We start from the raw sequence: 19,204 nt of genomic DNA on the forward strand, positions 1-19,204 counted from the left end.
CAAGTCTCTCATGCGAGACTCGCACAATTCAACAACAACAACATAAAGCATAATCCCTCTAAATTGATCTCTTTCCTTATTTATACTAGAACGGAGTTTGTTAGAGATATTTTTATATCTTCTTCAAGCAAGCTTCCTTCTCACGTGCCTCTTCACTTGCACATGTCTTCTTTTGCTTTGTCTCCCATTCACATGATACACCAATCGTATCAGTTTTCAGTCATACAATCCTTTGTCAGCAAACACACTTTGTTAGCCGATCCAAAATAACCAATTCGGTTTGAAGTTCACCGATTTTCGTTCCACCTCTACACGGTTTTTTGTAGTGAAAAATCGTCGAGAAAATTATGAAAATTGAGAGCATCGTCTCGTGGGAGAGTTCAACTAGATCTTTATATTTACTTATGCTCTTTTTATTGTAAAAAATAATTGATTATATACTTCTTCATTATATACATATTTTGATTTACACTGTTTCACTAATTGTAGTTTCCATGGTATGAAATCACTTTTAGAAATTTGAATTATTTCTATGTTTTTTTTTTTTGGGGTAGGAGATGGGATCGAACCCCCACTTTTATTAATAACTAAAAAAACAATCACACCCGAACATTCAGAGAGCCCGCATACCCATTTACATACTCAAGAACAATCGACATAACACTATCCAAAGTAGAATTAAACAAATGAAAATCTAAGGGTAAAGTGTAAATATATAGCTAACTCATTCGCAAGACGATTAGCCTTTCTATACGCATATGAAATCCGTACTACCCATTCCTTTGAAAAAAAGTTATTTATCTATGTCCAAAGAAAACCAACCACCATCTCTAAGCCAATCTCCAGCTCGAAGTGTATGATACCGCGATCCAGCTATATGTGAGCCATAATATGCTCCCCATAGTTCCATGGTATCACTTTTAGAAATTTCATTTATTTCTGTCATACATATTTTCCCAGATGTAATGCATATTTTTTTTTTTCTTTTTGGATATTCGAATTATTCACCTTTCAAGCGAACGACGACGTTTGGTAGCGTCACATTGATTATTATCAAGTATTCAAGTTACTCCAAAACTTCCAGGCGAGAGAGATCAGAAAACGGAAGAAAAGGTGATGAGAGAGTTAGTCTCTTCTGATCATCACTTCTTCATCTTCAACCATTGATCGGATCACATTTTGTTTATCGAATTCAATCGAAGATTACCGATTTTGATTCGAAATTCTCCTGTTTTGATTTCACCCTCCAGCGGTGATCGGAGAATTTCGCCATGTCGTGGGGATTAGGATGGAAGAGATCATCGGAGAGTTTCCGTTTAAGTCTCAGCTACGGCGCCGATGATCTGAACGACGATCCGATTCAATCACCGTCGGCGTCTCCATTCGGATCTCCAACGTCGATGTCTTCTACATGTTCTTCTCCATCCGCCGTGGAGGATCCTGAATTAGGGTTTCGGATTGATTTAGATTGGACGGCAGGCGATTCGGAGGATCAGGTAGCGTTGCGATTGGAATCGCAGCTGATGGTGGCTTTGCCTGCACCGCATGATACAGTAGTGGTTGAATTGAAGGGAATTGGCGATGACGATGAAGGTGGTTTAGAGAATGTTGGATTAGAGATGAGAGTTGAGAAACGGAGAGAGCCGTTACGAGCAGTTACATTGATGAAAGCGGTTGGTTCCGGTCAGCAGTACGACGGTGTCGGCGTTTTGACAAGGCTAATGCGGTCTGATATGATGCCTGCAGCCATTCCTGCGCCGGCTATCGACGTTGCTTCTTCTTGTGGGGTGCATTGGAAGACTGTGACTTCGTTGAGTCTATCTGGTTGTGGTTTATTGGTATGTTACTTTTAGCATTTCTGAATCCAAGGAAGAAACTTTGATTAGGAATTGGGTTATGCTGATCCGTCTTTAATGCTTTGCAATGTTGGGCAGGTAATGCCAGTTGAAGTGACTGAGTTACCTCTGCTTGAGAAGCTATGCCTTGAGCACAATAAACTGTCAGTTTTGCCACCTGAGATAGGGAAGCTGAAGAACCTTAAGATACTTAGGGTTGACAATAACATGCTTATTTCTGTCCCAGGTGACCGTTATCGCATCTTAATGATAAAAAAAAAACATATTGGAATCATTAGATTTTTCAGCTGATGTTGGTTGAAACTCTTGTGTAGTGGAACTAAGACAGTGTGTAGGTCTTGTTGAATTGTCGTTGGAACACAATAAACTTGTCCGGCCTCTTCTTGATTTCAGGTCATTGGGGCAGAGAGCTGGTATTACTGTTTTAATTTCTTCTTGAAGTTAGTTAGGATGCTGATTAAGTATACGATTGAAATGCAGGGCGATGGCTGGGTTACGAATTCTACGGCTTTTTGGTAATCCCCTTGAATTCCTTCCGGAAATTTTACCTTTGCATCAGCTTCGTCACTTGTCTCTTGTAAATATCAGAATTGTGTCTGATGAGAATCTAAGATCAGTAAATGTACAGATAGAGGTAAGAAGAAAACTCATCAGACTATCTGCTGCTACTTTTCATTCTCTAGGTCACTAAGTTTATGCTAAGGATAAGTTTTCATGATTGCAGACAGAAAACACTTCCTATTTTGGGGCATCTAGGCACAAGCTCAGTGCCTTCTCTCCCCTTATATTCCGTTCGTCGTCTTGTCATCATCCTCTTCTAGCATCTACATTGGTGAAGATAATGCAAGATGAAGGAAATCGTTCTGTTATTGGTAAAGATGAAAATGCGGTGAGGCAGCTTATAAGTATGATAACTAGTGACAATCAACACGTGGTATGTTGGTTTTTGTTCTGTGCTATGGTTTGAAAAAACTTTTACTTTCTTTTGGGAACAATCACCATAACTACAGGTTTGATAGGTTGAGCAAGCTTGTGTTGCTTTATCATCTCTTGCTCGAGATGTTGGCGTAGCAATGCAGCTGATGAAGTGTGATATAATGAAGCCGACTGAAACAGTTCTGAAATCTTCGTCCCCAGACGAAGTGATATCCGTTTTACAAGTCGTGGTCACCTTAGCTTTTGTATCTGATTCCGTTTCTCAGAAGATGCTCACCAAGGATATGCTAAAAGCTTTAAAATCCTTGTGTGCCCATAAGAATCCTGAAGTAAGTTTGTTGCATTTTTGCTCTCCTTATAAGAAAACCCTATAGTTTCTTCGACTGAGTATCCTTTCCCTTAGGTTCAAAGACAAGCCTTATTAGCAGTTGGGAACTTGGCCTTCTGTTTAGAAAATCGTCGTATTCTGATTACTTCAGAGAGTTTGAGAGAGTTATTGATGCGGTTAATTGTCACACCTGAACCACGAGTCAACAAAGCTGCGGCTCGAGCTTTGGCAATTCTTGGTGTGTTTCTTGTGTATCAAATCGTCATTTTGCTTGATATTCTGGTTGGGCATTACATAGAACGTTTTTCTTCTGATGACAGGAGAAAATGAAATTCTGCGACGTTCCATAAAAGGCAGGCAAGTACCAAAACAGGGACTGCGGATACTCACCATGGATGGAGGAGGAATGAAAGGTCTTGCAACGGTGCAGATTCTTAAGGAGATTGAGAAGGGAAGTGGCAAGCCTATTCATGAACTATTCGACCTTATATGTGGCACATCAACAGGAGGAATGCTAGCTATTGCCCTTGGTGTCAAGCTTATGACATTGGAACAATGTGAAGAAATTTACAAGAATCTAGGTGTGTAAAATTCCCTTTACAGCTTCGTTGACTTATTGGTTCTGGACTTTACTTTGGATGTTTTTCTATAGGAAAGCTTGTTTTTGCTGAATCTGTCCCAAAGGACAATGAAGCTGCAAGCTGGCGGGAAAAGTTGGATCAGCTATATAAAAGTTCATCGCAAAGTTTTAGAGTTGTTATCCATGGATCTAAGGTATACACAACGCTGTTGGTCTATTCACAGTTGATTTCTTCTGTAGCGACATAGAATCAAAGATCTAGACTTTTGGTTATGTTTTTAAGGACTTATCATTTTGATATTATTTAGCGTCTTGGATTTTAAATGTAAGAATTCCAAAAAAAAATTATTGCCACTAAGGATTGTAAAGATATATGCTTGTAGAAAACCAAATAGCTCTTCGTAGTTCCGACATGACTTGGAATCAGATTTTATAATATACTGTCTTGCAGCACAGTGCAAACGAGTTTGAGAGACTGTTAAAGGAAATGTGTGCTGATGAGGATGGAGATTTACTAATAGAATCAGCTGTGAAGAATGTTCCAAAAGTATTTGTTGTATCTACTCTTGTTAGTGTGATGCCTGCGCAACCATTTATATTTCGGAACTACCAGGTACAACACTTCTCTTTTTACTTTTGGTTAATTCTTTATTCTCTGTTAATTGCGTATGAAGTTTTTACCACTTTAAATTTGTCTGTCTATTCTTCTTGTGTGTATCATGTTCTCTCTTTTCTATTTGCAGTATCCTGTTGGAACACCGGAAATGTCGTATGCATTTTCAGATCATTCAGGCGGCAGTACACTAACTTCATCAACTGCCAGTGATCAAGCTGGCTACTACAAGCAAAGTGCTTTTATGGGAAGTTGTAAGCATCAGGTTTGGCAAGCGATACGAGCATCATCAGCTGCTCCATATTATCTTGATGATTTTTCAGTTGGTACAAGTCTACCTTCTCTATTCTCCACTCTTATCCATGACTCTTTGTTGTAAGCTTTTACGCTGATATTATCTTGTTTCCTTTCTAAATCATTAAGACTCATATCGCTGGCAAGATGGTGCAATAGTGGCAAACAATCCTACAATCTTTGCCATCAGAGAAGCACAACTTCTATGGCCTGACACAAAAATTGATTGCTTGGTTTCGATTGGCTCTGGCTCTGTACCAACAAGGGTAATTCCCGTTTTTCCTGTGGCTCCAGATTGTGCAAAATCTATGTTTATGTTGGAAAACCACTGAAATACATATGGTGGATAAAATCTTGCCGTCCTTGTAATGTTAAGTAATTATTTTTCATTGTTGATCTAACTCCCTTGTAGGTACGGAAAGGTGGATGGCGTTATTTAGATACTGGGCAAGTACTGATTGAGAGTGCATGCTCAGTGGAACGTGTTGAAGAAGCTCTAAGCACATTGCTCCCTATGTTGCCAGAAATACAATATTTTCGGTTCAACCCAGGTAACAAACAGCATTTTACAACATGCAAGAACACTCTTATCCTGTTGAACACCTATGAAACCTTGAATTTCTTATCCATGCCGATTTCCATAATGCATGTGTTTTGACGTAGAATCTAGTTAATCTTTACATATCTGGGTATATGCAGTTGACGATCGCTGTGGAATGGAGTTGGATGAGACTGATCCAGCGATCTGGCTAAAATTGGAAGCTGCGATTGAAGAATTCATACAAAGCAATCCCCAAGTATTTAAAAACGTATGCGAGAGATTAACACTCCCCTTCCTAAACGATGAGAAATGGTGTGATAATTTGAAACCACGATTTATGAATGGAAAGCTACCAAATAGCAGAGGTATCTATTTTAAAATTTATTTGCTTTTCAGCAAAACCTTCTCAAACTGTTAGCTTAGTAACTTCTATCATTTTTCTTTCATTCCTAAACAGTAGAGAGCAGTCCTTCTCTTGGATGGAGACGCAATGTTTTGCTTATGGAGGCTCAGCATAGTCCTGACTCAGGGAGAGTAAAGTATCATGCTCGTGCGCTCGAGTCATTTTGTTCGAATAATGGAATAAAGTTATCCTCATTACATACTACTGCTACTCCTGGATGCCAAAAACCATCTCCAGGAACTGCTTTTCCCACACCATTTACCTCTCCTCTTATAACTGGAAGCTTGCCTCCGAGCCCCCTTCTCTTCACTCCTGAGCTTGGCCCACAAAAGTTCAATAGGATTGATATGGTTCCGCCACTTAGCTTGGATGGGGGACATGTTGGGAAGACGGTTATGTCGCCTCCATCATCTCCTCCGCGACAAAGACAACTCTATCTTCCACTACGACAGATGCATGAAAAGTTACAGAATTTACCCCAAGTGGGGATCTTACATCTCTCACTTCAAAATGATTCTAATGGTTCAATACTGAGGTTAGTCCAAACTTTTCAGTTTCCACCATATCACACTCAGTTCTAAAAAGGTTGATTCTAGTGAATTGATTACATTTGCTTTTTGGTTTCATTTAGTTGGCAAAATGATGTATTTGTGGTTGCTGAACCTGGAGATCTAGCTGATAAGTTTCTCCAAAGCGTCAAAGTCAGTATATTGTCAGTCATGCAAAGTAATCGCCGAAAGGCTGCATCAGTTCTTTCCAATATCTGTTCAATCTCGGATTTGGTGCGTAGCAAGAAATGCTTCCAAGTTGGAAATATCATCCACCGTTATATTGGACGCCAGACCCTAGTAAGAATATGTTTTCATATTAACTTCTTTGTGGTGTTACTGTTATAGCGTTGAAAGCTTTATTTTATTTTTGATGTTACTTGTTAATATACTGTAGGTGATGGAAGATGATCAAGAAATTGCATCGTTTATGTTCCGCAGAACTGTACCTTCGGCACACTTGACTCCTGATGATATTCGCTGGATGGTAATGTTGTTACTTGACTTTTGTATACCTAAAATTGCCGAAAGGCTAGCTTTTGCTCACATATATTTACTCTCGCATTCCTTAAAAGGCTAGCTTCTACGAAAATATTGTCCGTATACTTATGTTCAGTTTGTTTGACGGGTACAGAACCCAAACCATCAAAGCTAGTGATAAACATAAGGAAGGCTAATAAGAAGAAGGCCAAAAGTTTGTCTTATGCTATGAACATCTTATCTGAAACAGGTAGGAGCATGGAGAGATAGGATAATAGTCTTCTCAGGAACATTTGGACCAACACAAGCTGTAGTTAAAGCCTTTTTGGACTCTGGTGCCAAAGCTGTGATTGGTCCATCAAACGAGCCACAAGAGACACCACTAATCACATCCCAAGGCTCATCTGAGTACAACATTGGAGATCAGAACGGGAAGTTTGAGATTGGAGAAGAAGAAGACGAAGATGAAGAAGTAAACGAGGAAACGGAAAGGGAAGAGATGGAACCACCGACACCGACAAGTGACTGGGAAGATAGCGACCACGAGAAAACAAACAGAGACGGTAAGTATTGTGGTCTTTGGGAAGATGATGAAGAAGAAGTGTCTGAATTTGTTTGCCAGTTATATGATCAGTTGTTCAGAGAGAACTCAAGAGTTGATGTTGCTCTTCAAAAAGCTCTTGCCTCTCATCGAAAGCTCAGGTACACTTGTCATCTTCCTAATGTATAGAAAGACAAAATTACAAATTTTATTAATTTTTATACTTTTTTGACCCGTGGGGAGAGGAAAGAAATTGAGAGAAAGAAAAACAATAACATTGTCGAAGTTTTGTTCGTTTCTGCAAATAAAAGTATCAAATAAGTTCATTGCGTTTGAAGCATTTAAGAGGTATGAGGAAGAAAAGATATTAACAACTTTTTAAATAAAACTTGTAGTTGTTTTCTTTTGAAGAGACCCTGTCAATGGCTCAAATGTCTCTTTTGAGAAATCGAAACTCTGTATCGACAAGGTTTTATCAACAATCCAATCCCTCTTCCTCGAAAACACACACTTGACACTGGTAATCCGTAGAAACCATCAAAGGTTTTATCAACAACAACCTTCCATCAGATTTCAACGCATTTGTAATAATGTAATCACAACTTGATGATGATTGGTTACTAACGTATCAAAGACCATACACATCCATGGAATGGTCAAGTCCGCACCGTAGTCATATTCGATCCATCTCGCAGGTTTCAACAGCTGATTCAAAACGAAAATCTTTCGTTTTCATGGCGTATAGCAATAGACCGTTCAATGAAACAGATTGATCACTGATTAAATAATAAATTCAGGAACGGGAAAGATTCAAAAAGTTTGAAATGTAAATAAAAGAGATCAAGATTTAACTTATCAACAAAAGAGATTAACAATGTGATTCACAGATGATGCGATCTCCCCAATGCCAAATTACACCATATTACAAAGAACTGTTTGCATCCGATTGACTTCGAACTCTAACCCTAATTACTTTTCTTGGGTTTTACGTTAAAAGAAAAAAAAACTTAATGATTTAAAAGGATGAAAAAGAAAATAAAAATTAGTTTGATGAATCAGATGATGATGTCTGAGTAGGAGAGGCAGGAGTAGTGTTAGTGTTATCAACCACCTCTATAGGCTTAGCCAAGAACTCAAGTGCTGTGACCACATCTCCCATCAATGGCCTAGTCTCTGCTTCTTCTTGCAAACACATCGCTGCAATCGCTAGAGCTTGATGCAACCCTTTTACTGGGTAGTTCCCATCTAGATTTGGATCCACAATCTGCGCAAACATCCTTCTATCTTTCAACAACGGTTCCGCCTGCCAAACCAAAAAAAAAAAGACTTTCATCGGTTTCTTTCTTCTCAAGCAACAACACAAATATGTTAACAAGACTCTTGCTTGATGAAATACCCAAGAGATCAAGTTTTGTTCTTCAGTTGGTCTATCGCCATCAATAGCTCGTCTTCCGGAAATGATCTCAAGAAGGACAACACCGAAACTGTAGACATCGGATTTAGCAGTGAGTTGACCGGTCATCGCATATTCAGGGGCACAGTATCCGTATGTTCCCATGACTCTTGTGGACACATGATCTTTGCCTTCAGTTGGTCCAAGTCTAGCTAACCCGAAATCCGATAGCTTTGAGTTGAAGTCAGATTGTAACAATATGTTTGAAGCTTTGAAATCGCGGTAGATCACAGGAGGATCTGCGTAGTCGTGCAAGTACTCGAGCCCTTTCGCTGCTCCGTGCACTATCCGCATTCTGGTGAACCAGTCTAGACTTGGTGACCCTTCTGGTAAGTCTATGTAGTGAAGAAAGATTAAAACTTTAGATTACAATGCAAAAGCTTTGATGATATAACATGAGAAGGTCACAATCTTTACCGAACAAATGATCTTCCAAAGATCCGTTAGGCATGAATTCATAAACGAGGACTCGTTGCTCGTCTTCGACGCAATAGCCAATGAGATTGACAAGGTTTGGATGTTGAGCCAGACTCAATACCATTACTTCTGCAAAGAACTCTCTTGTTCCTTGCAACCCATTCCTATCAAGCCTCTTTACAGCCACCACCTAAACTTCTCATCATTCAATCAAACAAAAATTAGCAACTTTTCGCCAAATTTCACACACTTACATAGAAGTTTTGAGAGATTGAAAAGGACCTGATTGAGGCTGGTGAGAAACCCTTTGTAGACTCTTCCAAAACCGCCTTCACCAATCATACAATCCATGCTGAAATTGTCGGTTGCAGCTATTAGCTCCTTGAATTTGAAGATTCGACCGCAGTTCTTCACGTTCCCATACTTCTTTATCTCTTCCGTTATATACTTCTGCCTGCAGCTTCCTGCATTTATCAATGTTCATAAACATTTTCAGAAACCAAATGATATGTGATCAAATCTTTGAGAAGATTGAGTTAGATGAAGAAGAGACAACGTTTACGAATACCTTTCCGATGTGAGCGAAATGTGAACAGTGCAAAAAGTTTACGGCTATGGCCTCTATAAGCTGTAAGACCTTCGTCAAATGAATCTCTAGGCGAATTAGGTCCAAGCTGATGCGGGTTGATGAAACAAGGACAAAGCTTCATCATTTTCCTTCTTCTTCCTTCCTCTGTTTGTTTTTTCTTTTCTGTTCTTGATTCTTCAGACAAAAACAAATCCTTTGTAATGAATCCCCCAAGGAAAGATTCGATCTTGTCTCTCTTACCGATCCTTTCAGATCCAAACCCTGTCTGGGCAAAACGAATCTGAAAGAAAGATCAGATCTTTCCCAGGAAAATGATGTTGCATGACACGAGAATTTAGGGGACGATCACAAAGTTTTGCTCTCTCTTATTGTTATATATGAATGTTCCCATCTCTCAAATTTGGATAAAAGGATTATTCTTCTTTTTCTTATTTTTAGGGTTCTCTTCTCTGTTCGTGAATAAGCCAACGCGTCTCTCTCTTTTAACAAACTTCCAATCAAATCTTTACTCCAAAACACATTAGTTCGTGGTAAGCATGTAAACATTAAACTTCTTTCTATATTATATAGTCATCATACTATATAATATAAACATAGGAAGACACTTAACATTGCTACAATGCTTTGACCAAATCTTACAGATAAACTGCTCAACATCTCTCTGATTCCAAATCCAAAAACTAACAAGATAAACCATTAATCTATAGCTACCATGATGAGCAAAAGATTACTATCTTCTAAGAAGATATAAACTTATTTCATTGCTGACAAATGAAGAGAGAAAATTCGTAAAATTTTGAAAATACCGATCTCGGGAACTATCTTTTGATTCATTGCGGTAATGCGGCTTCGACTTCGTTCCACAACTCAACGTTTCTAGTGAACTTCTCTTTCACTTGCCCAATAAGCTCCTTTGCTTCTTCGACTTTCGAATCCTTAGCTAGTCCGTTAACAAGCGACTTCATGATACTAAAACTCGGAACCCAATTCTTCTCCATACTCTCTTTACAAAGACTCAAAGCCGTCTCAAAGTCTCCTCCTTTGCATAAGTAATATATAAGAGTGAAGTAACACTCACTATCAGGCTTACATCCTCTGTTCACCATAATCTTAAACAACTTCTTCGCTTCCTCGAAATCATCTTCATTACAAAACCCGTGAATCAAATGGCTATACGTTACCGTATTCGGTTTCATCCCTGCAGATAACATCCCATCAAGCAAAGCCTTCGCTTCCTTAGATTTCTTCCTCTTACACAAACTCTGAATCCTAATGTTATAAGTCGAAACACCGATATTAACACCACGATCTTTCATCATCGCCAACACTTTCCCTACTTCATCACTCTTATCCTCTGCATAAAACCCAGAAATCATCAAACCAAAGCTTGAACTATTCGGCTTTATCCCTTTCCTCTCCATCTCCGCAACAATGGAGTACGACGAACTCGCTGAACCGGATTCACAAAACACTTTGATCATACGATTATAAGTCTCGAGATCAGGTTCAATTCCATACATCTTAGGCATCTCAATGTAAACTCTTTTAGCTTCTTTGTAATCCTTAGCTACTAAACAAGCAAAGAGAAGCGCGTTTAAAGACTTCACCGTACGAGAGATTTCGAATTTCTCGAGATCACGAAAAACTCTTAAAGAGTGATCAAGCATATTAGCTTGAGCATACAAAACAATGGCGTGAGCAGCAAAACGTTCCGATTTGAGATCTGGTCTGTTTTCGATGAATCCGTCGAGGAGATTCGATACAGCGGAGAAATGTTTCTTCTCGGCGAGATTCTCGACGGCGGCGGAGAAAGCGATTCGATCTATGCGGCAATCTGGAGTAAGAGAAGCTGCACGGCAGATTTCGAGGATACGATCTGGATCTTTCTCGGATTTGAGAAGAGAGAGAGCTGCTTTGCTTTTTTCTTTGCTTGTGAGAGGAGTTTTTGAATCTGGTGAGAGGATTGTTGAAGCCGAGGAGAGTGATCGGATTTGTGGTGATGCGTTGAGGTGACGGAAGAGAGATGTTGATGAACGGATTCGAGAGAGTAACGCCATTGTTGTTTTCTTAGGGTTTTAGATGAAGAAGATGACTGTGAAATGAAGAAGAAGACGGAGACTGGAGAATTAGGGATTGTTAGGGTTTTTGTGTTGTGTAAAATCTAATCATAGCCGTTGATGGGTATTTTAAAAGTCTTCACAATGGACGGTTGAGATGAAAACGAAAATTAAAAAAGTTGAGATCCGGATTTGTTCGGGGAATTGAACCCGACGTGAATCGAACACGCAACCTTCTGATCTGGAGTCAGACGCGCTACCATTGCGCCACGGATCCGGTAATTAATAGTCTCTCTAACTTATATATATTGCAGAAGATAAATTGTATTATGGTGCGAATGGTTGCTGCGGTTGAGGTGACAAATCTGGTGATGAATAAGTCACACACGCATACGCTTCCCATAAACTACTTTTTTCTACTTTAATTTCTCGATCTTACAACGGTCCAAGGCTAGAAATAAGGGGACTAATCAGATTGGTTCAGTGTTCAATCCAAGCGATTTTCAACTGGTGAGAGACTATCTTCGAAATAAGGTTGAAAAGGGGCAAAACAGCTCCATAAGAGATTGTACCAAGTCGAGTTGTGGCTTCTTCAACACGTAACACCACATCCTTTCTTCAAGTTTTAGAGAGTGGTTCTATTTTATTCCGAGTAGACAAGGATGGGACGAATAGACCGCAAGATCGCAAAGTACCCGCAATAAACGGAGAGAGCGAAGGCGGCACTTGGAGACCCATTGATTGGAAATTTCCGATCGTTGACGAAGCCGAGATGTTGATAGGTTACAGGGAGAGTTTCGTGTACCGCAAGAAACAGAATTGTAATTCCTATGGAAGTATACTTGGTTCATGACTCAGTATTATTCCCTTTGCGATGATCACAGCTTTGTCTTGTGCAGGATCCGACACCAGAGAAGATAGATGGAAGATGGTGTTTTCTTAAGGTTTAGCTGATGCATTTGATACGCTTGTGATTGGTTTTCTTTTCATAGTAAGATTGGTTTTTCCTCTTAGATTCAGTAATGTTAGGACCACATATTTTATTGTCCATTGCCAGTTTAACTTATGGAATTAATTAAAACTCCAACTCTCGATGGTTGGATTCATTTAATTTAGGGAAGTGATTGGGCCATTGTATTTGGTCCTAACTCCTATTAATCAGACGTTGAAAAGATACCCTTTCTTCTTCAACTTTTAGCTAAAAACTGACAGAAGTTGGTAAGAAGAAACAACTCACTCTTTATTTTCATATACAATCATACACTGAAATAAACTTTCAACTTTGCTCCTATATATTCTAATCTCAAATGTCCATCAAAAAAAAAACTCCCACAACACCAAGAAACCAAAAAAAAAACTCAAATTTCCAAGTCATTAAATAACAAAGCGATATACATTTTTCGATTGAAAAACGAGAGTTTAACAATTGAATATGCATCTTACAAGTGATCATCTATCGCCATATTTCGGGGAAACAAAAATTTTGATTTCAATCTGACCTCAAAACTCCCAAAAAAAATAAAAATAAACAAATCATTTCATTAATTTATTTATTGCTTCAAAAGCGGCTCACGGCTCTCTTCCCACTGGTCCAATCTGCTCGAAGCTTTCTCAACCTAAATTACAAAATAAATTTAGATTAATACCACGATTCATTGAATTCCATCATTATCATATCTACCAAAACTCATACAAAGATTTGTGCATAAAACTTTTCATTATAAACCTAAAAATGCTCCTAGATTAAAAAAATAAAAATAATTTACCTCTTTGTCCCAATCAGTTCGTAAAGTGACAATCACTAAGATTATTGTTTGCATTAAAGTACCACCAATCATCCCAGTCCATATTCCCTGCACCATATCAAACACACACATTAAATATTACAGCTATTATTATTTAATAAGGTACAATTATTGTAACCAAATTTACATGAGAAAAAATTTACCTTAGCTCCCATATCATAAGTGAAGCCAAGAACGAATCCCACTGGAATCCCCACAACGTAGTAACATCCAATGTTTACGTACGCAACAAATGCTTGCCATCCACATCCAACAGCCACACCTAAATATTGTACATCAAATTAATTTCAGTTTTTAGTACGTTTATTAATGATGTATAACGATTTGTGTGAAATGTGGGGGTTTTTTTTATACCGGACAAAACAGGCTGAATTCCATTGAGGACAATTGTGATGGCTAAAAAGGGAGATAAATCCGCAACGGCCTCAGCCACTGCTGGACTATCAGTAAACGCATAGCTGATGACGTGACGCCACGATAAGACCACGATGGCTTCGAAAACCGATAGTAAGAATGATACTCCCGTTGTCACGACTGTGGAGAACGCGGCTGCTCTCGGGTTTCCGGCTCCTAGCTCGTTGCTTACTCTCACACTACACATAAATTGAAAAAAGTGTATTATTAGTAAACCATAAGGAGCAAAACAATAACTATAGTTTGGAGTGAATAATGTTAGTTTTGTTACCAACCTTGCAGCTGCGTTGAATCCAACGGAGACCATGAATGAGATTGCAGAAATTGACATGCTGCAAAAACAAAACAAAAAAATGAGTTTTCGACAACTGGTTTGTGCAAGTGTATGCCGTTTCTAGTCAATGGAAACGACATGCGGTAAGAACTCTAACAAAACGACAAAGTGACGACAAAAACTTATAGATCTTCTACTGAAACTGAAAAAGACGTAACGAGGTGAGGAGTCGTCATTTTCGACTTCTTCAGAAAGAAAGAAATCATAAAGCACTTTAAATACTTAACCACTACAATAATTACATTTGTGTCACACCATAATGCGACAAATGATTTGTCATATGTCAGATTATAACAAACATGGAAATAAACAAATTTACAGCTAATATTCATGGACAATTTTAAATGAAAATAAATTTCTCTTTCTGCAATTTATGTTATTAAGTCTCAAAAGGTAAGAAATAAAATTGTTAAACCAAAAAACAGAAAGAAATCAAATTGTTTTTAATGAAAAAAAGTTAAATTTAAATTTGAATACTACTTGACCACTACACTAGTTAAATTTGAGTCACCTTAATACGACAAACTATATTATTGTTTTTGGCTAAAGATGCTACAAATGATTTGTCATCATAGTTAATTGTAGTATTAAAATGGAAATTGTTTTGAAAAGATACACTTTCCGACTTTAAAAGCAAAGTTTCCTGCTAAATTTCATAGACCCTTTTACTAGATTTTAGACGTTACTCAATTTTACTTTTCTCTTTTTGCAATTTATGTCCTTATGTTATTACGTCTCAAAAGGTAAAGAATCAAATCACTTTGAATGAAAAAATAATTAGAAGTTAGAAAATTGTACCAGATAGCAAGAGAATCCAAAGCAAGCTCAGGGTTCTTGAGAAGTCCGGCGAGTAAAACAAGAATCTGAGAGTACCAAGATTCAAGACAAAGCATGACGGCAGAAGCAGCTGATAATCGGAAAAAATCCCAAAGACCTTCAAAAGCTTTCCAACTAAAACCTTCCCAAGTCCGACGACATCTCGGACTCATTTTAATATAAACAATCTGAGCCACAACAATGATCCACCACGAGAAGCTATGTATCAAAGACAAAGCCAAAAGACCGTAACCAAGACGATACACAGCGATCCACGAAAGTATGAGATGGATCACAAGCGTTGCAGCTGATATGTAGGCACTTGGAGTGACGATGCTTTGTGATTGGAGAAACTTCTGGATAGGGAAATTGACTGCGTAAGCGAAGATCACCGGGATCATACCGTAGACGAATACTGAAGCCAATGTTGCCACTTGCTCTGGCTCTCCAAGTGCTGTGAGGATCGGATTTGAGAAGAGGAAGAGAAATGACATTGGTAGACATGTTAGGATTAGAACAACTGTTGATCTTTGGAGGTAAACTCCAAGCATTTCGTATCTATGAGCTCCATGTGCTTGACCACATAATGTTTCCACTGCACTTCCCATTCCAAGCTATATCATCACCAGAGAAAAGAAAACAATTAGATTCAGAGGAATTTTAATCAAAATTTCAAGAAATTTTCTCTGTTTTTTCAACTGATCAGGAAAAAACCGGTAAAACTTTAGTCAAATTTCAGTAAATTTTCTACTTTTTTCTCAATTTTAATAAATTTTCAATGTTATTTTTTATTAATAATTTGATATAATACATCTGATCATTTTGGTGATTGGTTTTAACCAAAAAGAAAAAAATCGCTTTGGTGATTCGTAACCATATTAGTGGTTACAACTAAATCTAAACAAAAAGAGATGAAAAATCATTTTGTTATGTTACCAGAAGTCCATAGGTGAACATGTTGAAACCACTGTTTCCAAGTGAAGCGGCGGCGAGTTCGAAGCTTCCTACGTGTCCAGCGAAGATACGTGTAAGAATTGACATGCCGTTGTTGATGACGTAAACAAAGATCGCCGGAGCCGCCAGATGAAAGAGAAACTTCATCTCAATCATCATCGCTAGATAAATCCGGCGAAAATACGGTAACTCTCGATCTGTTAACACAGTCTCGAGACGATAATCGACGAACGACTTCGATGATTCGATTAATGGACGGTGAAGATTTTCTAGCGATTCTGAATTCATTTTTTTTTTTTGTTCTTGGAGAAGAGAAGAACTGAGAGTATTTATTATTTATTGGGAATATCGAAATCTGAGAAGTGATGATCTAATAGTGTTTCTCTTTTCTAGTTCTGTGTTGTTGTCTCTGCAGCTTTGGCAGAGTTTATATAATGTGAGTTTTTGCCGTGTATAGCTGACGGAATTAATAATATATTTTTTAATAATATGGAAATGAAGTAACGAGGAAAGGCTGTTTTACCTGTTTTGCCCTTTTGTATTATTTGTTTTTTTTTTTTTCTTTCTCGTACTATTATGAGGCTATATCACACATAAGATGTGTCCAACCTAAATTTGTTTTTTTTAAAAACAGCCATTGGAGTTTTGTTACTATTTCCAAATTTAAGAAAAAGTATATAAGAAAAGTGTGTATATATATAAATATTTTTAAAAAGTAAGTTTCTGAATATTAAAAAGTATGCTAAATTTTGTTTATTTGGATATTTAGTTGAGATATACAGTATGTGAAGATGTGTTAAATATGTTAAGTGTATTTTGACTTTTTTAGTTAAATAACACTAAATTTTAATAAATGTTCAAATCTACAAATTGAATAACAAATCAATTGAAAATTTTCAAAAAAAACAAATCAATTGAAATCATAAATCTAATTAACAAACTTCCAAAACTAATCAAGTTGACAATAACTTTATGAAAATCAAAGAACCAATATAACCCCGATCCTTTTCATAGTTTCATAACGGTTTGAAAATGGAAGTTGAATTTTTTAAATGAAAAAATAGAATTTTTGATGATTACTCAGTTGGTATAAGTTTCATAAGTTTTAGGGATTAAATTAAAATTAAAAATTGTATAATATCACAGTAATTTTTCATCAACATATTCAAAGTCACAATATGTGATCAGATCATTGTTCTTACTTCATAAGAATATTATGTTATATATAAACTTGTAATGTTAAGTTTTGGTGAATTTTTTTAATCTAATTTTCAAAAAAAAATAGAAATAGATAAAATCGAGCACACACAAATGGTTTTTTATATATATATAAAAGGGAAAATTACTAGAGTAATCCATATTTTATACATAATGACCCAAAAGAAATGCTAAAAATATGAGTTATTTGAATAATAATTATACCAAAAATATCATTATTTTCCTTTGCAGAAAAAAACAATATTACAGAAATGTCACTACTATTTAATTCCAGCATGGCAATAAAACCACATTTATTTACGAAAATGCCATCGTCGTTTTTGGTAAATCTGTGGCTCTTGTTGCGACGGATTTGTTATCGATCACAGATTTGTTGGTCAACCACAGACTTTTTACAACAGACTTGTTTTGTACCACAGACTTTACTGTGTTATATTACGCCAGATTTTTTTTTTCCGCAGATTTTTCAACCGTGACTGATTTGTTTCATATAGTTTCCACAGATTTTATTTAAATTTCAAAAGTAAGAATGTTGAAACCAAATATGTCACTGATTTGTTTTCCATACCGCATATTTTTCTTTATGGTGGCAACAGATTTTCTATTTGTACCCAAAAATCTGTTGTGTTATAACAGATTTGTTAACCTCGAAAAATGTTATATAGGCATGACAGAGTTGTTTTGTGTAATCAGAGATTTAATTAACTTGTTAACAAATCTGGTGTTTTACAACAGTTTTTTGTTTAAAAATAAAATTACTAGACAGTCACATAATGATAACAGATTTGTTTTTAGTGATGACAGTTTTGTTTTTCAGTGTCAAAGCATAACAGATTTACTCATGTCAATGTTATGGCTGATTTGTTTATGACTACAATAACCTTTTTAGTACTAACAGACTTTTTTTGGCAGATTTGTTTTTAAAATTTCAAAATTTTTTGTTATATGAGATTTATTAGCTAGCCCTCAATTAAATTATTTCCGGTTTGATTGTATGTTAAATCTGGTTTGACTCGATTTTTTTTTTTTTTTTGAAAATGTTACAACAGACTTTTATTAATATCGGCAAATTTTTACATAATATTGTCATATTTGAATTTTAATGTATTAAATATCCAATTGTGAGTCATGATAAATTCTCCAAGGGTTTTCATAACCGTTTTTTTTCTTCTTCTATTCCTACCATCAAATCAATTATTTGTGAATTGATACATGTCAAAATATTATTGGTAAGCTAAAACAAGTCATTTTATAATATGCAATATCAAAATTAAAAAACATTTCTTTACTATTTTTAAAATCAAAAACGAAATATGTGAAGCAGATTCTTCTTTATCTAAATTTTGTTCAAAATTATTATTTTTTTAAAAGTTTGTTAACGTGGATTTTTGTTTTTGTTTTAATTATGTAATATAGGTTTTGGTTTTCTTTTTTATCCACGATTTCTTTTTTGGTTTTATAATTCTGTTGAAAAATAATTTGATTTTGCTGATTTGTCAAAATTTTATTGGTAGAGTGACTTGTGCTTTAAAATATAAAAAATTTGTTTTATTTTTTTATTTTTTGTTTTAATTTGATTACAATTAATCATTAAGGTTATTTCGTCTTTTTATCAAAGATATGGGTTACTACAGTTTTTGAAACCAAACGTGTCATTTAAGTTATTTATGTTAAGAGTTGAGTCAATCTAAGCAAATATAAAAGCACATACAAAAGTTGTTACAAGCTGAGGTTTTGGTTAATCACACAATTTTAAGCTGAATCAACAAAGAATTCGAACAGATATCACAAACATAAGGGTCCAACGCAAACCCGAGACGTATTTGGCGGTGGTTCACAACAAATATTGGAAAGTACTCTTTTATGTTTTTGCCAAAATACAAATTAGATGTTTTGAATAGGATTAATACATTTATCAATCAATGTACTCTCCATACGTTTTGAAAATGGAAACTGATAAACACAAAGACAAAGTATGGAGGCCACATTGATGGATAAATTAATCCATGTTAATTTGCTGGGTGTTG

General features: G+C 36.5%; 4 protein-coding genes, 1 long non-coding RNA gene and 1 other non-coding gene across 9 annotated transcripts; 2 read left to right on the forward strand and 4 right to left on the reverse strand.

Moving 5' to 3' along the window:
* Window positions 1–834: 834 nt before the first annotated feature.
* Window positions 835–7,482, forward strand: AT1G61850 (phospholipase A I-like protein). 2 transcript variants are annotated; one of them, NM_001198359.2, is made up of 18 exons: window positions 835–1,838; window positions 1,935–2,082; window positions 2,171–2,249; window positions 2,337–2,490; window positions 2,581–2,790; window positions 2,876–3,121; window positions 3,196–3,358; window positions 3,441–3,701; window positions 3,773–3,894; window positions 4,152–4,313; window positions 4,444–4,639; window positions 4,737–4,873; window positions 5,020–5,158; window positions 5,307–5,513; window positions 5,606–6,086; window positions 6,183–6,399; window positions 6,497–6,586; window positions 6,830–7,482. In NM_001198359.2, the coding sequence occupies exons 1-18, from the start codon at window positions 1,272–1,274 to the stop codon at window positions 7,307–7,309; spliced, it is 4,059 nt and encodes a 1,352-aa protein (NP_001185288.2). In that variant the 5' UTR covers window positions 835–1,271; the 3' UTR covers window positions 7,310–7,482. The 2 variants fall into 2 exon arrangements, with proteins under 2 accessions (NP_001185288.2, NP_001319289.1); NM_001334005.1 differs by having other exon boundaries at window positions 6,497–7,482.
* A 256-nt stretch (window positions 7,483–7,738) lies between these two features.
* AT1G61860 (Protein kinase superfamily protein) lies at window positions 7,739–9,982 on the reverse strand. The gene is made up of 5 exons (NM_104868.5): window positions 9,559–9,982; window positions 9,273–9,454; window positions 8,991–9,180; window positions 8,517–8,908; window positions 7,739–8,423 (listed from the first exon to the last, which is right to left on the reverse strand). Exons 1-5 carry the CDS (start codon window positions 9,701–9,703, stop codon window positions 8,163–8,165), a joined length of 1,170 nt encoding a protein of 389 aa, NP_176379.2. The 5' UTR covers window positions 9,704–9,982; the 3' UTR covers window positions 7,739–8,162.
* A 52-nt stretch (window positions 9,983–10,034) lies between these two features.
* On the reverse strand, window positions 10,035–11,750 carry PPR336 (pentatricopeptide repeat 336). Its single transcript, NM_104869.3, has one exon. It carries the CDS (start codon window positions 11,634–11,636, stop codon window positions 10,410–10,412), a length of 1,227 nt encoding a protein of 408 aa, NP_564786.1. The 5' UTR covers window positions 11,637–11,750; the 3' UTR covers window positions 10,035–10,409.
* Window positions 11,751–11,841: 91 nt separating this feature from the next.
* On the reverse strand, window positions 11,842–11,913 carry AT1G61880. The gene has a single exon. It is a non-coding gene; the product is annotated as a tRNA-Trp (tRNA).
* Window positions 11,914–12,399: 486 nt separating this feature from the next.
* AT1G08443 lies at window positions 12,400–12,625 on the forward strand. Its single transcript, NR_139431.1, has one exon. It is a non-coding gene; the product is annotated as an other RNA (long non-coding RNA).
* A 147-nt stretch (window positions 12,626–12,772) lies between these two features.
* Window positions 12,773–16,442, reverse strand: AT1G61890 (MATE efflux family protein). 3 transcript variants are annotated; one of them, NM_104870.4, is made up of 7 exons: window positions 15,942–16,442; window positions 14,988–15,619; window positions 14,131–14,187; window positions 13,796–14,034; window positions 13,585–13,703; window positions 13,403–13,489; window positions 12,773–13,252 (listed from the first exon to the last, which is right to left on the reverse strand). In NM_104870.4, the coding sequence occupies exons 1-7, from the start codon at window positions 16,245–16,247 to the stop codon at window positions 13,187–13,189; spliced, it is 1,506 nt and encodes a 501-aa protein (NP_564787.1). In that variant the 5' UTR covers window positions 16,248–16,442; the 3' UTR covers window positions 12,773–13,186. The 3 variants fall into 3 exon arrangements, with proteins under 3 accessions (NP_564787.1, NP_001321716.1, NP_001321717.1); NM_001334006.1 differs by having other exon boundaries at window positions 12,773–13,489; NM_001334007.1 differs by having other exon boundaries at window positions 12,854–13,703; window positions 15,942–16,382.
* Between the last annotated feature and the right edge of the window lie 2,762 nt (window positions 16,443–19,204).

The sequence above is a fragment of the Arabidopsis thaliana genome, assembly GCF_000001735.4.
Source record: "Arabidopsis thaliana chromosome 1 sequence".
Classification (NCBI taxonomy): domain Eukaryota; kingdom Viridiplantae; phylum Streptophyta; class Magnoliopsida; order Brassicales; family Brassicaceae; genus Arabidopsis; species Arabidopsis thaliana.